A 22,555-nucleotide genomic window follows, 5' to 3' on the forward strand; every position below is an offset into this window, starting at 1 on the left:
CATAGACTGTAATTTACAAAGAAATTACAAACATTTGCAAATGAGTTTTCCTTCTCCTTCCTCTAGGAAGAGCGGGTAGTGAACCATATAGCAGCAAAGATAATTGAAAATGTTTGTACTACTCGTTCATACCATGCACAAGGATTTATTACAGGAGAAATTGGACCTGTCTTGTGGTACCTTTTCACACATTCTACAGGAGATTCTTTGAAGATAACTCCTATTTCGGTAAGGAATTTCCTTTTGTGGTAGAGTAGTGCATTGGCCTTTAGTCTGAAAAACCTTTTGAATTGGAACTGAAATGTATTTGAGCATGTTTGTGGTAGATTTGTGGTTTTTATGTTTCAGACACATTAAAATAAATTTGAAAAATTTCTGAAATTGAAAAATGCATTTATTACAGTTCAGTGCTTATGAATTGTTCTTGTGATTCATCATTTTGCAGAACATATATTTCCTTATGCTGGCAGTAATTAATTATGTTTAAAAAGTTTAACCTTTCAAAGAATCTATTAAATTCTTGCAAAATTGAAATTTCTCTTTTTTGATGATTTTTCAAATGAGAATTGTTTATTCTTTTTATCAAAGACTTGTTTAGAAGACTTAGTTGAATTAATCAAATTTCTTTTTATAAAATTGTTAGAGCCTAGTCTTTGCCTAGAATTTTTAAGGCAATATAGAATGATAACAAGACAAATAGAGTGTTGACATGCAAGCAGAAAGTTTGGAACAAAAGGATTTATGAGGTTGAAAATACTTAGCAGGACTGTAACTTTAACCCAAGAGCATGTAGTGACAGGACAGGGGGGGATGGATTCAAACTAAAAGTAAATAGGTTTAGATTAGATATTGGGAAAAAATTCTTTATTGTGAGGGTGGTGAGGCATTGGCACAGTACCAATGTTCCCCAGAAAAGTTTGGCTGCCCCATTCCCTGGCAGTGTTCAGGGCCAGGTTGGATGGAGCTCTTGCTTTCCAAATGGAAAATGGTAGTGTCACAGCTGCAGCAGCATACACATAGACACATCTAGCATAAAGGTGATAAAAAAGAGAGAAATAAAAATTCATTTGAAGTGTGGCTGAAGAGGTAAGTGGTATCATAAATTTATGATTAAAAAAATCAATGTATTAATTTTTTTTTTGTCTTAGTGTATATTTGGGGCAGTCTTGCCTGCAATACAAACTGCTCAAATATTGGGATAATGTCTTGACATTTTCAAATAGAAAACCTATTTAGTAAAATAAAAACCTTTGCTCTGTAGCAAAGGTTTTTATTTTACTGAAATTCTTGGCAAAAACAGTCTTAGAACTTTCATGGGTACAGAATAGTCTGTCTCTAAATATGTAAAGTATATGTGTGTGTCGGACTATTAGGCTGCTTTTTTAGAAAGGGTCTTTTGGAGACTTCACCCATTTGATCTTTGAATTTTGTGCTTAGATCACAACTGCATGCATGGGAAAAGACTGGAGATAACAGTTATGACTTCCTTTACTTACTGAGTTTTTAAAGTAGCCTACTCAATCCTCTCTTCTATCACTACTTTTGCTATAAGGGTTGTTTTGTACCATGTACTTTCTATGCTTGCAAATCATTAGACTGGGAAGTTGTTATTTGTTTGCTACTCGGTCATAGTATTTTATTTTTTTTTAATCTCTTTCAACTCATGCTGAAAGTTCCCTCTTGTTTCTCTGCTATCTGCTTGGAGAACTTTGCTTTGTCATTTACCATTCTCTTGATTCCTACAGTAGACTCCCAGGGCTGGTCCATTTGTAGGGGCCAATTGGCCAGTTATGCCTGCATTGTGTACCAGAGCAAACAGCATATTCTGGAGAACCTGTCTGTCTCAATGGCATTCAGACACTGAGCTAAAAGGGATCATAGGAGGAACTATCACTATGCTTTTTCTTTTTTTTCTTTCCCCCCTGAAAACTCAATTTCTTCTTGGCAATGCAGTGTGCTTGAGGTGGACAGAGCTTTCTTCCCTGCTCAGTAATAAGCAGAAGCTACATATCTGATAGTCAAGAATAAACTTGTCATCAGTGGAGATTCCCTACAGCTTTCTGTAGCTGTGGCTCAGAGGTTACTGTCATCAATACTGTATGGTTTGCTCACCTTGCCCTTGGATGAGTATCAAGAGACTATGAGAGGAGTGGGTTGTTGTTTGTCCCTCTCTATGCTTTGCTTCTTTTGAGAACCCAGGTCACTGGATCCTCCCAGGTTTAGGTGAACCACTAAGAAGCCTTTTCTTCTCTATAGTGTTTATGCTATAGGCATCTAGCCTCTTTTAAGCAGTACTGATGAGAAGAAAATTTTCCTGCTGGAAAAACTGGAAGATTGCAGAAAAATGTGTAAGAGGAAGCTAAAACCTGAAGAGCTTGTTGTAGCCTAGTTTGCTCCTTTTTTCTTTTTGTGTCCATTGATAGCTACCACTATGTACTAGTCCAGTGAGGCTTTGTTAATTGCTCAGTGCAGTTGGACAGTGCTGGTGTTTGTGTGATCTCTTCCAAGTGAGTAGACTGAACATATCACAGATTGTGAGTTCCTCAGTTCCTTCACCTCTTGTTCCTGTAGGTGTGATACAGCAGCCTGATCTTTATGGGCTTCTTGTTCAGCTAGGCCTGTTAAGTGCAGTGAGTTTTACTGCAATATTTATATTCCAAAGTTGAAAATCATCTGGCAGTCATTGGTTGACACTGGGACTTGGAATGACATTGGTTTGCCAAGCTCTTACTTCCTAATTCTTTTTCTTGTATTTAAAATCTTCATATTATAAAATATATTAGCCTTCAGAAGCTACTCTAGAAGCTTTCTTACCCGTGACATCTGTCAGGATGAAGCAGTGTGTTTTGGGAGGTCATGATAGCTGCAATTACTGGAATTTCCTAGAGAAACTAATCTGATTTGTGGAACGTCCTTTCAATGGCAATTGACAATCTAAGTAAGAAATATGTTTTTTAATCATTCTGTTACCTTTTCTTTCTCAAAGTTGCTTAGCAATGTGTGCTTGGGTGTTGAGGCCAGCATTTTAAAAAGACAACCAAGTTGAGTGTGCACACTGAGATGAGCTAAGGTAAAAATTTCTTCAACATTTAATGCATATCTGTGGTATAAATGTACATGTGGACAATATAAATAAAATCATAACTGTTCCCAACTAATGTTCATTTCCTGTGAAGGCAATAGGCTTCCTGGAGATCATACTTTTCCCTTGTGTACTTACTAAAGACTCAGTCATGCTGGAGGTAGGGCTTGTTCCAAATTCACATATTGGAGAGCTTTGAATGAAAGCAGCTGTGAGGAGAGTTGCAAGAGTAAGACACGTTTACCGTTTTATATCCTTGGTGAAACTGCTTTCTTCTAGTTTTTCTGGTCTTCATGGAAATTATTGCTACCATGTAGCTGAATCCATCTCCTTTTTTCAGTCAGATCATTTTACACAAGTGTTCTTGGGTCTGAATGGGCTCCTGGATTTTCCCCTCCACAATTTTAGAGATTGTTTCTTTTATCAGAAGACTGAAGTTTAATACTTTTATATGAAGTGAATTGAACAAGGAAGCTTCTAAAGTAGGATGCACTAAGGTGATACTACTTTAATCTTTTTGCTGCTTTGTAGTGAAACACTAAAAGTAAGAAGTAGATAAACTTATTACTCAATGCCTGATATAATTCATGGTTATCTATTAATACTGCTGTGGCATTTAGATATATAATCTTAACTTCATCTGATAAAAATCAATTGATATTGAAATCTAGCACAGGAAGATCTTTTTCCAGCTAAAGTTTATGGAGATTTTAGTGGTATGCTAATTTAAAAAATAAAATACTAATGTATTCTCCAGTTATAGTGTACTGTATAATTTCTACATCCATTAAATTGTTGCTACAGATATGTAGGCATTTTTGTCCTACATGACCACAAAAATTGACATCATCAGTGTCCTATTTAATTTTATTATGCAGTCATTCCTGCCTTATTTGAATGTATCCTGAAGAATTTATTCTTAACTGACATCTATATTAGAATGTAAAAATACATTTCTGTTAAGAAATTGTCTGTCATATCTTTACTTAGAGTTAGCAGTCTGTCTGAAAAGTCTATCAGCAGTAAAGGACTATGGAATTCTCATTGTGATTATTTCAGTCAATAATAAAAATATATCAAGAAGATTCTCTGTCTTTAGTCTCTGGAGTCTAGAAATGACACTTCACTTTGTCCTGCCTATCAGAGGTGACAAATGGGGATTGTATCTCAGTATTTTTTTCTCACTTTGGAGTCCAACATGCCTCAGGTAAATATCACAGATTTTGCCTGTAGGAGAGCTGTGTCTTTTTATCATTTTGCTAGACTCAGAAAAAAAAGTCTGTAAGATGTCACAGTGATATTCTGACAAGCTCAGCAGCAGGAAGAATATTTCTTTTCAGTATGCAGAAAGTTTTTTAATTTTTTTAAAAAAACTTTAAATTTTGTTTCTAGGAGATAACTTTTTCTGCTGGAAGAGAAGTAACAAAACATAAGCTCCTTAAATGGAAACTAATTTGGGAAAGCTCACACAGTCTTTTTTGGGGATTTGGCTCCTTTGTCATTTTCTTAAGTAATTGGTATTGAATAGTTTCTTTCAGAGACTTCTGTATTGCAGATACTTTAGTGCATTCATTCTCAAACTTGAGAGTCATGGAAGATATCCTGAAAGGGTGAATGTTACCCAGTCACATGTAGCCTGTAAGACTAAAGGGTATGGCAGAGATGATCACAGAACCCTGGAGTATCTCAAGTTGGAAGTGACCAATAAGAATAATGAGGCAAAGTTTGGAGCTGCTGAGAGAAGAGGTGCTGGTTAAGGCTCCAGCAGAGAGCAGGGGTGGAGAAGCCAGTTCCAGGAGAAGTTCTACTGAAGCCTTACTCTCACTAAGAACATTTCATATTCCAAGATTGCTGCCTGGAGATGATGGTGTGAGCTCTATTCTTATGTCATCATCATCCATTTCCAGTTCCTGCTCCACCACCTTTTGACCTATCTCCATCTGTTTTCTCCCAGTATTGGATCTACTGAAGTGGTTTAGAGTGCTCTGTACTCTATCCCACATTTAAATTCTATCTTCTGCTTTTCTGCTGTAGTGTTAGGTTCGTTCATACAGCAAAGCATTCTGTGATGTACAAACTAATGGGAACTTAAAGCTTCTCCCCTTGGTTATTGGTGGGCTGGACCTTTTCTGCTACCTCCAAAACTTCAGTATTATACTAGAAGACAGCCTCCAATGTCTTTCCTTTGAGGTTTGCCTGGAAGTAATGTGATGGCCACCCTTGTTTGGCGAGGTGTGTAGCAGAGATCTAAGGCAGTGTAAAATCTGTAAAGAGCATGTTAGCACACCCAGTTAGCTCCATGTTGCTTTGGCACAGCCTGTCCCTAGGTCTCAGCAGTTCATTGGTAGTATGACCCTCAAGGATGTTTCTAGTGAATACACATACCTCCTGCCCATTCATTTTGAAAACTCTGAATAGAGGTGAAGAGCTGGATTGTATCCTGGGGGAAATTGAGCGTGCTGTACTGAGGAACTGAGATTGAGTGTCTGTGTTTAAAAAGAGAATTAAAAAATAATAAAAGAAGAAAACTAAACGGCTGCAATCGATGTGGTTCCTGGACCAGAAAGGACAAGGAAGAACAGGAGCAGAGTAGATGAACAGCATCAATAAAATGTCTGTCAAGTTCATTATTTACTGTCTTTTATGCCTTTTTTCTTCTTTTTCCTTCTTTTTTAGTTGGTTTCGAGTAATGTTTCGAAGAGCACTGGTGAACTAGATGGTTTCTGGTGTTCTTAGATAGAAAGCTTTTCTTTGGTGGTCGTATTCTGTGTAATTGACTATAGTTTCTCTTAAATGAGACCTTACTATTGAGTGCACACCAAGTAAACAGCAATTTCTAAATATACCTGGTCTGAAGAGAACAAAGAAATCATAAATATTACTTACATTTCACAAAAGGGAGTCACCTTCAAAGTTTTTCCTGAAAAACAGATTTTCATGTGAATCCAATATTTGACATCAGCTCTTCTTCTATGCTAAGAGTATATTCAGACCAAAGGAAAAAAATTAATGTGTAAAGAATCTTATTTTCTTTATCTGGAGAGAACAAATGCGGTTATAGTATCTTGAAGGTTGCATTTTTACAGATATCAAAAGGACATTGATTTGGAGATGAGGCCACCCTGAAGATTGTTTGGTAATGTTTGCAAGGAAATAGCTAAGTTAGTAGAATAGTAGACCTACATTTTCTATTAATATTATTTTAATCACTGATACTTGAAAATCAACCATTTGGAGAATAGTTTGCAAGTTTATTATACTAATCACTGTTTCCTAATAAGTACCTAGATCTGAAGGAGTATCTAGAGGTAAGGATAGACTTTAGACACTGAAATAGTACATACATCATTATTGTCCATGAGCAGGGAGAGAGAAGATGCCCCCCTTTATGGGTACCTATAAATTCTGTGTTATGTGCTACGTCTGTATTTTCTCTCCCTGTTCTCCTTTCTAGTACAGTGTTATCTGATGCTGTTTGTATTCCGTGCTTGACAAAAGACTCAAGCATGGGCTGTGATGCTTCATCATTATAGTTCTCTAGAGGAAAAGAGTAATGTGACTTTTTGATGTGGATGTTAGTGTATGAAATATTTTAATTTCAGCTGCACAGAGTGTATAGCAATGTATTTAGAAGAATTCCAGGTCTCTGAAAATAATTGGTCTTATCCCCTAATATGTGTCTTAAAAATGAATCTGTATGCATTCATTTTTTTCCCTAAACTATTGGAAAACTCACCATATGCTTTTATTTTCAAGTATTTTTCTTGAGATAATAGTCTCCTTAATTTCATTTTTTTTTCACTTTTGTAGGCTTTGTGCAGAATTACTCGTTCCTCACCTAATGCTTTCCAGAGTGTCATTGAAAAAGTGGGATTAACAGCTGTACTGAATTCCTTGGCAAATGGAATGTGCAAAATTCAGCAGTACATGCTCACAATGTTTTCAGCAATGTTGTCATGTGGGATTCATCTACAGAGGCTAATTCAAGAAAAGGTTTGAGTTCAGATTAATATTTCACTGGCATGGAATTTAATGAAAGGAAAAGTTAAAATTGACACTGCGAGTGGTTTTGGGTTTTCAAAATACGTCTCAGTGACATTTGTATATCTGAATAGCAGGAAATGAGGAACGTGTTTCTTTTATATTTCTATTTGCTTAAAATCTAAATTATAAGATGTGTAGTTTTTCTTTCTCTCATGGATCTTTGAGAAATGGTACTAATGGGTGTATAAATTGTTCCTGCAGCTAGGATTCAATCAATCCAGAATACCCTAGCCTGACCATAACTGATAATGGGCCCTAAGAAAAATCAGTAACGAATCAGTAAGGACAGCTATTTGACATAGCTCTCTTAGACATTTAAAATAGAAAATACGGAGTGTCCTGATTAAATCTGAAACTGTACTTTATGCTCTCCTTAAAGGACCTTAAGTCAATTTGTAAGTGAAATATCTTGCAAGAATTAGCATTTTAATACCTTAGGTTTTTCTTTTTAGTGTCACTGAATAAAACAACTGGATTTGGTTTATGTGTAATATAATTTTTGGTAGAAGTGGTTAAAAGTTTTCTATTTTGATCCTCAAATTATTTTGTATTTAGAGAAAAAGTCTTTCTTTTTTGGCAGTGTATCTGCATAGTTCATAAATGAAAGTAATAATCTCCCTCTGTTTGGAAAGGATAAAAACCACAAAGAAAGAAGGAGCTATAGTTCTTGTTTTCCTCAGGTACACTGTTGTAATGTATGTTGTGATGTGACAATCATCTTGACTATAATAATCTGTTGGACATTAGTTGAGAGAGAGTTTTATTTCCCAATGTATTTTTTTAACAATTATGTTAAAATTAAAACATAATCCCACCCATGTGGCCTGAAATCACTCATTCTCTTCCTAAAATTAATTTCTGTACCATGTCAGAATCGCCAGTGTGTTTTTGTGAGTGCATGTCAGCTGGCCTTAAACTTTCCAGATCCCACAACAGCAGCACTAACAGGTGGCAAATTGTCCTGTAATGCTGTGCTAACAGCGTGCATCACTGTGAGTTGATGGTATAGTCAGAGGAGTATGGTCAAAAATCATTCACTTGAACATTCAGCAGAAGAATCCAATGTGCAGCTAGCCTATGGCTACAGCATGATGTTTTCTGTGAAGAGTTTCTTGTTATATAGGACTTACTTTGCTAAAAGAACTCCCATAATGATACTAATTTCTTATGGACAATGGCTAGAATTCCATTTATGATACTGCAGTTCTTATGAACAATTCTAATAAATATTGACAGATTAGAAAATTGAAATACGGACAAATGTAGACATTCTTTTAATAGCATATATCAAACTAATGATAGAAGTGGGAATAGTACCCAAAGGTGTAAGTGAAAAACACTGTACAGTAAAAACAGATAAAGTAGGTCTGGTTCTATTGCATGGGCCCACATTTGGTAACTGTACCTGCATTACAGCTCAGAGAAACTTAAATCTCATAGAATTGGTTGTTTTTTAAATTGAGATTAGCTCAGTTGGTTAGAGCCTGGTGGTAATAACACCCAGGCTGTTGGTTCAATCTCTGTGTGAGCCATTCACTTAGGAGTTGGACTTGATGATCACTTCCAACACACAATGTTCTGTGATCTGGAAATTAGATTGTAGGATTTTGGAAGCTGAAAATAAATTTGTATTTTTTCTTGAATAGAATCTAAAAATACAAATATGCTCCTGTGTTGAACTGCTAGGTGCTATCACATCACATGGAGAGATATTATTTTAGCTCTAAAAATCAAATTTAACAGTCCATGCAATTTTCAATATTTCATGCTCATGATGCAAAAGTCCACCACCTTAATGAGAGAAAGGAAGAGTGAGTAGTGTGGACCTGCAGATTATTTTGCATTCTGTAAAATTCTTGTGTAGCTCCAGAGGCAGAAGAACCTCAGTGTCACACAGAAGGTAGTGACAAAGTGACTCTCTGTTTAATATAGGTGCAAGCAACATATATATTTATATATTAAAGATATAAATTCAAGATGGAGATAATTTAGCTTTGTGTATGTTATCTGGAAACACCCTTGGCTTGTAAGAATTAGGACTGCCCTTGTTTTCTTCAGTCTTCAAGAACAGTAGTAAAAATCAGGTACAAAACAAAAGGCAGAATTGAAGTTCTGTGATCATCTATACTAATACAAAACTTCAGAAAACTACAATAGCCAGAAGGGACTGGGTTTTGTCCCTCTCTGATACAGAGACTTCTGGTTTTAGTTTCCTGTTTTGGAAACAAAATAGTTGAAATTATGATTTTAAAATAAAGTGTGGAAGAGGAACTCAAAATCACAAATCTTGAATGCATTGTAGCAGTAGATTAAAAAAACCCCACTGCTAATTACTTTCATCTGGCTGTCAAGATTCCCCTTTGGATTAATGAAAATCAGTCACAGCTTTTTGAATGCAATTAGGTTCTTCCAAAGGTCAGATAATGTAGTAAGGTGTTTTTTATTTGGTTTCTTTCTTCCTCAACTCATCATAAGTAAAATTATTCAAATACTTACAGCAATATATTGTCACAACTGCATTGTAAATACATTATAATCATTGTCCTCATATTTCAGTAACTGTTTTCAATTCTTTGTCTTTTACCTGAATGTGGACAAGTAACTACCACTGTAGAAGATAGTTTTGTCAATATCAGTACAAATGAATAAAAAGATAAAAATACCTTTAACAAAATCTTTGTAACTCTAAACTTATAATATGCAGATATTTGCAAAACATAGAAGGGAAATTTGAAAATACATAGCTATGCAACAGGGGTTTGCTATTGTAATTTCTGTTCTTGTGTAGTTGGATAGTGGTCTAGCTGTTCTCCGCTTGTATAGCCAATTCAATAACATCATTGCTTTTCTTTTAAACTTGCCTTGCAGTATTGCTCAGTGTATCCAATATAAAGTCATAATCTTGTTGCAGTGTGTTCACTTGAAATGAAGAGAGTGTCCTATTCTGCAGAGTCTCCATGGATACATCAAACATTTGCAGGGGAGGGAGGAACTGTAGAACAGAGAAATAATAAATAATGTATTTGGCAGTATTTGAGTGATTTTTGGCTTTTCTGATACACCAAGTCCTTCAGGTCAGCAAGGATATGCTTGAGATTTTCTTTGGATAAACTAATGCTGTTTTGCAGTCCTTAAACTAGCCAGAAAAGCAAATTCCAACAGGTCACATTTATTTCTTAAGATAGATTATTAGAACATTCCCAGATAAATCTGATGTAACTATTTTAATTGTCTTAATCCATGTTAACCCCCACATGTAGCATTGAGACACTCTTGCTTTCCAAAGTATGGGGACTAAAAATAGATGTGCTTTGGCTTGTAGTTGCATGTGTCTTTGTCATGGTGTCCTTGTGCATGGTCTATCAAGTCTATGTTGGCACAGTCAGTGTTGCATTATATAAACTCTTTGCCTATGTCTGAGGTTTTATGAGGTTTCTGAACATAAAAACTTTGTTGTTGTTGTTTGTTGCTTTGGTTTTTAACTAAAAAAAAAGCATTGAAAAAGCAAACCACAATTAAAATTCAACCTTTGCATCTATTAGATTGTAATTTAAGAACTTGACTGCTGCAAATTCATACTGGACGTGCTACAAATCAGGCTTTGTAAGCTGCTGAAGTATTTAAAGCAGTAAACTTTTAAATCCCAAGACTGAGAAATTTTTCTATTTATGAAATTAATTATTGAAGTACAGCAGGACAGTTCTAGAATAATTAATAGCAGTTGGTTTTTCTGGGATTTCTGTAGTTCCTGAATGATGACTGCTTTTGAAAACAGGGTTAAAATGGTGTCAGAATAAGATTGAATGGTTTCTTAGCCAACTCTTTTGCTCCTGCTCTTTCTCCATTCTCGATAAAGAAGTATAGTTAATTGTTGCAAAGGATGGCTCTAATAAATTACAGTCAGGGCTGATTTGCAGTTATTCAGTCAGCAAATAGTGAATTTGAACATTAATATATGTTAAATGTGCATCACAGAGCGGGATTTTTAACTTTGTACATAACATGCATACACTACTCATCTATATTATAGTATCATTGCCTTGAGAATTCAGCTCTTTGAAGGCAGGTTCTATTGATGAGGCCGTTTGTGCTCTAATTTTTGCACAGAGCCAGTTGACACAGTTTGTAAATTCTGATTCAGTTTTCAGTTCTGATTTCGTTTATCCTTCTTCTTTCTTCTTTCTTTTCAAGTCCTAATTTTATTTCTTCCTTGAAAAGATGTTGTTCACTTTTTGAACTCCAAATAAGACTAGATTAGATAAGAACAGAGAAGGTGGAAACAGTTTTGCCATCTATTTGGAGCATCTGGTGTATAATTTGGTCTCTGATGTAGATAAGATTTTATTCAACTACTGTGTAGTTTTTAATATTCCTTCATGTAAGGGAATTAATAGCTAAGAATTTCATCATATTTGTGCTTAAATACGTATGCATTCTGAAAATAGTTCAGCTTTGTTTTAAAATAAATGTATTAAAATATCCTATGTTTATGCTTATGGTAAGCCCTTAAAAAATATAAATTTTATCATCTTTTGTAATTTATTTCATACTATTTTGGATGTGGTACATTAAATAGTGTTTACTTTTTACTCTACCGTTTCTGAAGATGTTCAAAGCAGCTTTACACTGGGCCAGTCAGTCTTGGACAGAATTTATTTGTTAGTGTTCTATGGATTTTTTTTCCTATGATGACTTAAAAATGAGCAAGCTTTAAGTGTATACAGTCTTACAATACAGTGTGAATAACCTTCATGTCCTTATGTTTATTTCCACCAAGGATTTTGTGACGACAATTACTCGTCTACTTGAAAGTCCTTCAACTTTTATTCGAGCAAAAGCCTTTCTGGTCTTGCTACAAGTTTTAATTAATAACAGGGAGATGTTGCTCCTCAGCTGTCAAACAAGGTAAGGTGATAATGGAAGATAATCAAAGATACAGTCTTTAAAGTTGTACCTGAAATACTTGAAAATGTGTAGTATTTTTGAGCCAGTGTTGTAGAAGTTAATTGTTTTGTGTGTAATAGTAATCCTTCTGTTAATGAGAATATTTTGTCTGGGATCAACAGGTGACAATTATTCACAAAGGGAAACCACTGTCTTGCAAGGAGAATGTCTTTTAAAGTAACTCATGGTCCCAGTAAGCATTTGCATTTTTGGGTAGGGCAAAAAATATACTGCAACAGTGAGTTGTTGGTGTGGTGGGAAAGCAAAATAAAAGGTTCTGCTATGTACCTCCCTCATCTTGGGGTTTGGTATAGTGCATAGTCTCTTCCAGATAGTCACCTTCAAAATAAAATAATATTTTTTCGCTATATGTGTTTTGGGAGTGATTTACATAATGACAAATAAATTCCTGTGACTTTTACATGAAGTATTTAATTCTTCTATGTTTTAGAACACTTTGCAATAAATTACTGAATCACCAGGGAACTGTTATTTGAAATTTTTTGTCTTCTGTTGGGATGGAACCATTCCTGTATCAAAGAGGAGCAAATTAGACCGTGTTAGAATATGAATTGTCACCATGTTTCGAGGTGATTGGAGAAGTAAGATTAAAGAAATTTTAGTTGGGATTTATATCTTCTACTGTTCTATAAGAAGAAGAGTAAAATGAAGTGTAAATATAGTTTTTACAATATTGAAATAGAGCAGGTTTGGAAATGAAAGTTTAAAAAAGGATGAGGCTTGTGGGTAGCTGTAAATCTAACTATATCTATAGCAAATATAACATTATATCTTATATTCATGTTTGAGAAGAATTAGGATGTATACATTAGTGTTAAAGGAAGGAGCAGATGAGCCATGAAGCCACTGTGAGAGAACATCTTGTGGGGTGATAGCATTATATATATATATTCCTCCACTTGCAAAGCTTTAGGTATCCCAATATTTGTAGAATCATAGAGAATAAATAATGAATCCAAGGGGCTTTTTCATGTGTACCTTTTACATTTCCAGAAATGTTCTATCAGATTATTTATTCAGATTAGTGAAAAATATTCTAATGATTCATAAGTGACTTTTTGAATGGCTACATTTTTAGTAACTCCTGCTATTCATGTGCCTGATATACCACATAGGACTCTCCTGTGGGTTTGAAGAAAGGTCTGACAGAAATCCTGCACAGTTACTGTTTGTTTATATATGTATACACCTAAGATATTATGTGAAGGAGAATAAGAATAATTTTATCAACAATTTTTTTGATTTATAATGCTTTCCAACCAGCTGTCTTTTTGAAGACAATGTGGAGTGAATTTGGAGTATGATTTTGTAGTATGACTTTTGGCTTTATCCTGCTGTTTTATTGTCATGCTTCAGACAGGGCCGATTAGAGACCAATACATACTGTAATACATTAGGTGAAACAATAGGCAAGCCTTATAGCAGCTTTATTGAGCTGATAAATGGTTTTTCTTCATTTGCTGAGTTTTCTTTATAATTATTCTTTAGTGAACAGCACATCTCTTATCAGAATAGATCATCTAAAACCTTTCTCTTACATCCAGAAGGTAAGATAGCTACAGAGAGGAGAAACGACCCATTAAATCTGGAGACAGTTGCGTTGATAATATTGCTATATAACTCTGGAATAATCTTAAACACAGCAGAGATACTGGCTACTTATTGACTTATAGTGTGGAATTCAGTTAGATGTCTTCAGTTGTCTGACAAAAAAGTTCCTTCAAAATTAAGACTCAAAAATTCTAAATTGCTAGCACAGGAAGCAGAAATCAGTTGGATAACTATTGAAATTATTTGATATACCTAAATTCTCCTTCTTGAGGGGTTTGATTTGAGAAATATAAAGATTCTGTAGTAAAATGTACATAATTCCTGGTTAACAGTTTGTCTTCAGCAGCTGCAGCTACAGCCTGTAATAGGATTTATATTGCTTTAGATTATAAAATCTGTTTATGATATGATAATCAATATAAGGCAATTTTTCAGTGCGTATCACTTAAAGGGTGATGCAGATGATAAAACAATAATAACTGTTTCATGGCAACACTGCACTGAAAAATGCTTTTGCTTACTTTGGTAATTATGCTGGTTTTGGCTGGATTAGTGTTAATTTTCTTCATGGCAGCTACTACGAGGCTGTTTGTGCTGAAAACAACCCCCTGGGCCTCATGAGCATGGAGACTGCCTCGGGGCCAGCATCCCAAAGGCCTTGCTCTGGAGAGCAATTCTTCCTTTATTTGGCAGCAAAGTTGGGGCAGGGTCTGGAGTGCAAGTCTTATGAGGAGGAGCTGAGAGAACTGAGGTTGTTTAGCCTGGAGGAAAGGAGGCTCGGGAGTGACCTTATCACTCTTTGTAACCACCTGAAAGGAGGCTGTAGCAAGGCAGGGGTTGGTCTTTTTTTTCCCAAGTAATGAGTGATAGGGCAAGAGGAAATGGTCCTAAGTTGTGACATTGGAGATTTAGATTTTATATAATGAAAAACTTTTTTGCTGATAATTCAGACAATAAAATCCTGTTCCCACTGGTAACCTTTGTGATATCTATCTGTCCTTGGAAATGATTTTGGAAACTGTGGCATGTGAGGAGGATAACAGTTTAATCTGTTTTCATTCATCTCATTGGGAGGAAAGGGCATGGGACAAGGAAAGGAGGAGAAAGAAAGATAAATGGAATGAGTAGGGAAAGCGGAAGTGGAAGGGAAGGGTAATGGCAAGCTTATTTTAGCTCTGCTGGTGTTACCAAAATGGATTTCTTTGTGTTTTTCTTCCAGTTTGTGTACAGGTACCAGGGAGTAAAAGGCAGCAGAAGTAGGCACTTGCTAAAACCCCTTTTTATTGCAAGGGCTGGGAACATGAGAAGTATCCAGTGTTGCAAGTCCTGATTCCTGGAATGCAATCTTAAGACTACCTGCCTATTTGTTTTTACTGTTTACAGAACTTATTGGTTTTGGCCATGATACCAGCAGTTGCCATTCACTTTTGGAGTATTTGTATCTGCCATGCATGTCCCTGTAATGCCTATCGATTGGCTGAGTTTACACAATCTGGTTGAAAGTTTCTTTTTGTACCTCTTTTTAAAAGTCTCTACTTACTCAAAGAGTATAGAAACACCTTTATAATTCCAAAAAAGAGTGGAGAAGCAGCTGATCCCAACTGATCAAAGGGATATTCAGTATCGCATGGCCTCACAGGGGAAAGAAGAAAGGAATAGCAGGGAAGATATTAGGAGTGATGGCACTTGTCTTCCCAAGTAACCATTACATGTGATGGAGCCCTTTGTTCCTGGAGATGGCTGAATACCTGTCAGCCTATGGGAAGTGGTGAATGAATTCCTTCTTTTGCTTTGCTTGTGCTGATTTTTTAATTCTGTAGATGAAAAGTATTGATATTTAATAAGAAATGTATTTTTCAAGTGAATTCATTGTTCCACAACATTGAGACAATTCACCTGTCACTCTTTTTTCCTACCTGTTCCATGGTAGTTGATTACATATCTTTAGTTCTTCCACATGTGATACAGCTAGAGAAGATATGTAGGATCCTTTAGGCTGAAGCAGCACTTGTTTATTTACACTGTGCAAATTAATTTATTTTGCCAATCACACTGAGTTTCCTACTCTCCTTCATTTCTCCTTGATTTGCAGAGGCGGGCTACCTGTTCTTCAGGGGAAGGACACATCCTGAAGTTTTATTGAGACTTTTCATTTCACCGTTTTCTGAACTAGCAGTAGTTTCTGATTAGTCTCACTGAATTGTTCTTTTTGTATCTAGATGGTTTCAGAGAACTTCCTGGGTAAACAGGGAATGACTTGGAGATTGAACTTCTCCTCCCAAAGGAATTTATTTGAACCTCTTGTTTTCTACTGTCTGCAGAGATGGACACTTGTGGAAGTGTCCATCATCCACAGGGTAGTAGTCCCAACACATTTTACAGTCTGCAGAAATGTAGCTATGCACACGGCATAACCTTGAGCAAAATCTTTCTCTGTTTCCTGTGTCCACCTCCCATATTTATTAAATTTTCAAATCTTATATGTGCCCTGAAAGGAAAAGCTTTGCTTGTAAACCTACTACAGTCTCACATCTAGCATAGCCTATTTGCCTTCTACATCTTAAGATTGATCTAGAAAAGTAGTGAGAAAAAAAAGAGCCAAAAAGCTGGGTGTTCAGTCAGATGGGAAAGCATGGAAATGGAAGGCAGGAGGGAACAATGATGTAAGTCAGTGATTTCAGGAAAAAAACCCAGCAAGTTGGTATCAAATTAAAAAATAGAAAAAAGTGGTGGAAGACAAGAAGTAGAGATTGACCCTCCTATTAGTATGATATGCCATCTGATACATCTCTGTAAAATAAACACTATGTCTATATTAAGTATCCTTTAAAAATCTTCCTCATTTTCTGTTAGCAGAGATTGGTTAATAACAATAATAAATAATAATAAAACTAAGAAATAGTCCTTGATTTCTGGGGGTAAATGGACTGTATATGTCCTCAGAGTATGCACAACCTTCTTTAGTTTCATGCAGGTCATTCTCTGTGACTAGTCTATTTTCTTCATATTGATCATCCTGTTAAGACATCAGTTCTTACTCTTTTAAGTAGTAGTCCTCATCCGTGTTTCTATCACTCCAGACTGTTAACTTGGGAATTTTCCCTTTTTTGCTCCACTCTTTCACTTTTTTTTACACAAAACTTCAGTTGTTTTGATTTAGTGTAAAAGCTCACTGATGACCATATCTTACAATACAGACACTTGAATTTATTTTTTTTTAAACCAAACCTTTGCTTCATAGACAGTGGTTTACTCCTCGTCATATTTAGCTAATTTATACTAACATCTACATATTTTATTGTGTATTGCTGAGTGCAAGACAAACATGCCACTAAATGAATTGAATAAATGTATATCTATAGGCCTGGCTTTGTCCACTAGAGAGAACACAGAGATTGATCAGGGAAGAAAAGTAACGGATGTATTGTTGTACATATGACTGAGGAATTTGTCAAAGGAAAATAGAGATGCTAATACTTTACTGCCTACAGGATTTATATCTGTACAGTTTTCTCGAGACAATGTTTAGTTGAACTGAACTATCAGGGAAAAAATAGTTGTGCATGTTTTTAGAAAATCTATGTGAAAGACAATTTTGTGAATGGAAGAACAGCATAAAGGAGAAAACTCATTTATCTTTCCTTTCTCAGAATAAACAAACCTACTTTGTATCCTTCTCAAATGTGATTAAGTAATAGAACATGCTTTTATAAAATAAAAGAACCTCCTTCACCCAAAGAAATAAAAACACTCATGTTGAAGTCTGTTTGGCCCATTTTAAGTAAAACTCAAACAGATCTAAGTGCATTTCCATACAGAATCAGTATATTGTTAAATCATGGAAGTATTTTCTTTTAAAAAAATTAATTCAAGCTCTGATATTTTGCCATTTTTTAAAAGCTAAATATTTTTTTGGATAAAAATTACTTGATTGTCTGGAAAGGCTAGAAGGCCATTTTATTTAAAACATTCAAATTTTCATATTAAAAAGTGTAAAGCTTATAAAAGGAAAATTCTATTTGTAGCACAATGTCAGATTTTTAAGTAGTTCTTCTAGCAGACAAATCAAAATTCCTGTAAAATAATGCAATTTCCAGACATTACAAGAAGTAAAGATGTCCTCGTGGTCTCTGAGAAGTGCAGCTGAATGTGTTGCATCTGGGCTGTTGCACAAGTGAAAAGTACTTACTCAATGGGTCTTTTGATTTCTCTCTTTGTCTCTGTAGAATAAGTTAGGAAGGCTAAGAGTGCAGTATTTGGTCATAATCATGTATTGTTTAGAGACATAATCCTGTAAAATATATTCTTAAGTAGTTTTTACTTTGTTGAGTAAGTAATCTTTTTGATAGGAAGATGTATTTCCTAGTAGTCTTGTTATGAACACTTGAGGTAAATAAGTAATTTTTGTAGTTCTGTAGAAGAGCATTGATTATCAGAAAAAAGGTAGTACTGAAGTACATACTTAAAATCCAGATCATGGATTTCCCTCACCAGTGATTGATGGTTCTTTGCACCGGACCCGGAGGGAGTTCGAATGTGAAACAAAGATGTCAATAGTATGGCCCTAAAGGGAAGTCTGGCCCTTCTGTCTATTCAAATAAGCATTTTAAAATTTTGCCTGAAGCATTCTGTTACAGGTGTATTATTAAAGCAATCTCTTGTAAGTTAGCCAGTGGCTAATAAATCAGTTACCATTTCACTGCGAGAAATGTCATTCTTCAGAATGGCACAACCACAGAGCACTTACCAGTTGGAATGCCTGCACTGAGTTTGTATTTAAAAATTGTGAACACCAGATTTCTAGAGAAAGGATGTAAGACTAGTTTGGGCTTTTATCTCTTTCAATATGGCCATTCTACTAGTGCTAACATTTTAATAGGCTGCAATGTGATCTATGTAGTATGATTTTTCTAGACTGAAAGATTGATCTCTTATTATGTTGACTTTAATTATGCTTTCTTTTGGAATTCTAATGAGTTGAAAATTAGTGTCTGTAGTCTTTCACTTATATTGCACATATCAATTACCTACTTCAAAATAAAGTGGATTGTAAAAGTAGTCTCTCTAAGTTTGCAGAAAGATTACTCCTTATCTTAATATCACATATTCATTTAAACTAGTTGAGTTGTGCTTACTTAAAGTAGCTTAAGGATTTCTTTCCTTGACTCAGTAATTTGTTTTGGTTTTAGAGTTGATTAAAAGAAAAGTCTAAAATTTTCACAAAATTACAGAGCCAAAACTAATGCATCATCTTCATTGTAACCACAGATACCACAAATGTCTGGTTTGATAGTTTTTTGAGATATAGTGTTATTTTCTTTGGTATGAGAGTTAATGTTTTGCACTTGTTTAAATGTAGACTCCTGATGTATATTGAAAGAGACAGCAGAAAGACCATGCCAGGAAAAGAGCAGCAAGGTGGCAGTGAATACCTGTCAAAATGCCTGGATCTTCTCATCTATCACATTGTGCAGGAGCTGCCAGGAATTCTAGGTAAATTCAGTTTGTTAACCAAACAGATCTTCCCTTTGCTTACTCTGTCAAGAAACAGATATCTCCTTATATATATACAGGTGGAAAGAGTCTATTTTCCAATTACATAAAGTTTGCATGATATCAACTTCCTGAAATTTTTTAGATATGTCATGATCAGGTATTTTGTATTGGAATGCATGATTTCCTATATGAATGTTTTGTGGTTGTGGAATGTTAAGCCTCACCAACTCAGTCAGGAATGAAGCCCAGAGATACAAGAAGTCTTATCAATGTTCTAAAGATATTTTAAAATCTATAAACCTTTTACAATCTAAGAGAAAATTTGCCCCATAAAGCAGAGGCCTGGGGGAGATGCAGCAGTGCATGTTAATCGCTTACACTGAAATTTATATACTGAGTATTTGCTACAGGCAGTATTTCTGGAAAATTTCAGCTTAGATGCTTCAGTTGTTTTAGATGCCTGAAACCAGTTTGCTCATGCACACGAGGTTTATTTTCATAAAATTATTTTCTGATAAGATGATACCTGATTTATTTTTCATCTTTTTTACATTTTCACTAGGATATTGAAAATGTAATGGTAGCACTGCAAAGGTTAGTAGACCTAAATGTCATGCTGCTATTTTAAAAGAAACTTTACTTCCTCTGCTAATGCAAATTTTTGCCTTGCTGCAAACACCTGATCCCTTTTTTTCTAACTAAATATCAGGTTTGCATATTGGCTATCTTTCAGGATGGAAGTCTCAGACTATAAATGTTTGAAGCACAAATTCACCTCCTACTGTTTATACATACTATATGCAACTGATAGATTAGGCTCTGGTATTTCCTCAGAATCTGAAAGTTTCAAATACATAGTTACTTTAATGAAACATAGTACATCAATTGCTTAGACATGTAATTACTACTGATTTATAATTAGAATGCATTTTTGAGAACTGATATCAAGCATAATTTCTACACTTTGTTTTCTTTTCCAAGCTGGATCTGTGTGTCGATTGTTTTCTGAAACCCGAAGATATCTCTGTCCATATTTGTCAGAAGTCTTTTTCTTTTCATTGCTGTATGATGAAGGAGCATGTACTGCTTGAGGTGGTGAAAGCTATGGGGATCTAAGAATAATAATCAGATTTGAAAATTGGGACAGTGAAAAGCAGTTTAGCTGTTAATTTGGAATTAATCCTACCTGGCTTTTTTAATATGCATTCATGTAAGCTCCTTACTGATCCCATCTTCTTCCACCAGATGTAGCTATAAACCAAATAGATTAACAAGTTGTAGAAATTGACCTTAAAGATACATTTGAACAAAATAAATACATTTTTAATCTTTTGGTTAATTTTAAAAGTTTTTGGTTGTTGTAAATAAGAAATTAATTTTATTTCTGCATTTATAATATTTAACCTATTTTTAGGAAATTTAGATATAAATTGTTTAGATCATGCTAAAATTAAAGATAGAATATCTGTTTATCTATTTATCAAAGGCAAAATTGCCAAATGTGATCGTTATGTATTCTTTAAAATATAGAAAGAGAGATTATTCACTAAATCAGTCCCTAAACAAAGAGAGGTCTTGTTGAATTACAATATTGGATGTAATTCAAAACAAAAAGATATTAATGAAGAAAGTATTGTGTTTTATATATTTGAAGAGTTTTAAGCAACACTTTCTTTTCTTTACCAGTGAATGGGTCAAATCTTTAAGGCCTGCTTTAGTGCCAGGCTCTGTCATTTCTGCTTATATTGAAAACTGAACTCCACGGGAACAGAAGAAAAGCATTGGTATTATTCAAAATGATTGAATTCTGACTTACTGTGAAAGGAAAGGCCTTTGCTGGCCTGAAAAATCATATAAAATATGGAGTCCCATTCTTTGTTTGCTTTACATATATCTGAGTTCCCTTTCCCAGTTTTGAGCGGCTATCTTTTTAGGGAAAAAAAAATATAACCGGTGCTCTTTCGAGACAGCATTTGGCTTCTGGTATTTTAAGGTTATAGGGACAGAATCTTCCTTCTTTTGATATGAGCTAAGTTTACTCATGCCTCTTCTGTTCTTTATGCCATGCAGAAGAGGTCTTGCTTTTTGTAGACCATAGTAAACGTACCACAAAGTTAGCATAACATTCCTTGATTTTTATGTGTCTCTTCTGAGTCTGAAGTATAATTTCACTATTGCCATTAAAATTTTGTTAGCTTATGTCTGAGGTTTGTAATGGAGGCCACTAAGTTCTCTCATTGATCTGTTGCTATCTCTTTTATGAGAATTCCCGTAGCTTTATGTCACTTGTGTCACAGTTAAATCAGTGCATAAGAACGTGTGTGTGCATGGCTGGTGGAAGGATCTCTTTTTTTGGAGGGGAAGGATGTTTGGGGTTTTTCTTCCTGCTGAACTGTGCTGCTGGGGAAACATACTGCTTCAGCATTATGTCACCCACTAATCTTAGTTCATTCAGTCTTGGTTAAGCAAAAGCCACAAGAATTTCACTGGAAATAAAACTTCGTCCACATAATTTAGCCAGTATAAGTACACTCTGCCAAGAAGGGGTAATTCCACTTTTACTTCAACAATCACCTTCTACTTCTGTCCTCACTGTTTTGCCAGAGGTCACCTTTGCCTGTAGCCAGAGTAGGGAATTGATCTGGTTGAAGACAGAGCTAGGAAAATACTGCTGGATTCATCATGAACAATACTTTTGGCAGACAGAGAAGACAGGAGTGAACAGAGGCTACTGGAACAGAGATGTTTTATATGTCATTTGCTGTTGTTTAGTGATGCTTTTATGTTGGATCAGCCTGAAATGCTGTTTTCTGTAGGTGACATTCTCAGTGCCCTTACTAACGTCTCTGGGCGTAAACACCCATCAACAGTTCAGGCCAAACAGCTGAAGATGTGCCTTCCTATGATGCCTGTAGTGCTTCATCTTGTGACATCCCAGGTAGATTCTTTTCCCCAAAAATTTGTTACACAGAGGACAAACTCTTACAGTTTTCCAAAATCTAATTTCTGTCAATCATGATCAGAATGAGTAAAACAAAGGTTTTCTTAATGCATAGATATGTTGATGAATATTCCAGCTATGAAGCAGCATTTGATAAATGTGCGTTCTGTAACAATAGTAATGACAGAAACAAATACATATTTTGTCTTCTCTTTTAGTTTTTTAACATGAGAAATAATTTTTTTACTTTTTCAGGTCATAAGATATGCATTTAATGTAATTGTTTTTCCTTTGGCTAATTTCAAATAGGTATTTCGTCCCCAGATAGTCACAAAGGAGTTTCTTTTCAACTATGGCATCTTACTTGTGAGTATAAAATACAAGATAAATATTTTTACAAGATATACCTATGCATAAAATTTTGGAAGTTACTGTAATTAAATAAAATTACATTAAATTTCTAAATTGGAGAGAGA

General features: G+C 35.0%; 1 protein-coding gene across 3 annotated transcripts in view; it reads left to right on the plus strand.

Moving 5' to 3' along the window:
* ULK4 (unc-51 like kinase 4) overlaps positions 1–22,555 on the plus strand; it is a 213,473-nt gene that overhangs the window by 46,540 nt on the left and 144,378 nt on the right. For all 3 annotated transcript variants that reach the window (XR_010027757.1, XM_063156453.1, XM_063156443.1), the window contains exons 20-25: positions 67–228; positions 6,893–7,075; positions 11,904–12,031; positions 19,002–19,135; positions 21,955–22,076; positions 22,389–22,445. Coding sequence is in view for 2 of the 3 variants with exons in the window: in XM_063156453.1 (XP_063012523.1) it covers positions 67–228; positions 6,893–7,075; positions 11,904–12,031; positions 19,002–19,135; positions 21,955–22,076; positions 22,389–22,445 (786 nt within the window). In the remaining variant the exon portion in view is untranslated. The remainder of the gene's footprint in view (positions 1–66; positions 229–6,892; positions 7,076–11,903; positions 12,032–19,001; positions 19,136–21,954; positions 22,077–22,388; positions 22,446–22,555) is intronic.

This window comes from Melospiza melodia, chromosome 1, assembly GCF_035770615.1.
Source record: "Melospiza melodia melodia isolate bMelMel2 chromosome 1, bMelMel2.pri, whole genome shotgun sequence".
Classification (NCBI taxonomy): Eukaryota; Metazoa; Chordata; class Aves; order Passeriformes; family Passerellidae; genus Melospiza; species Melospiza melodia.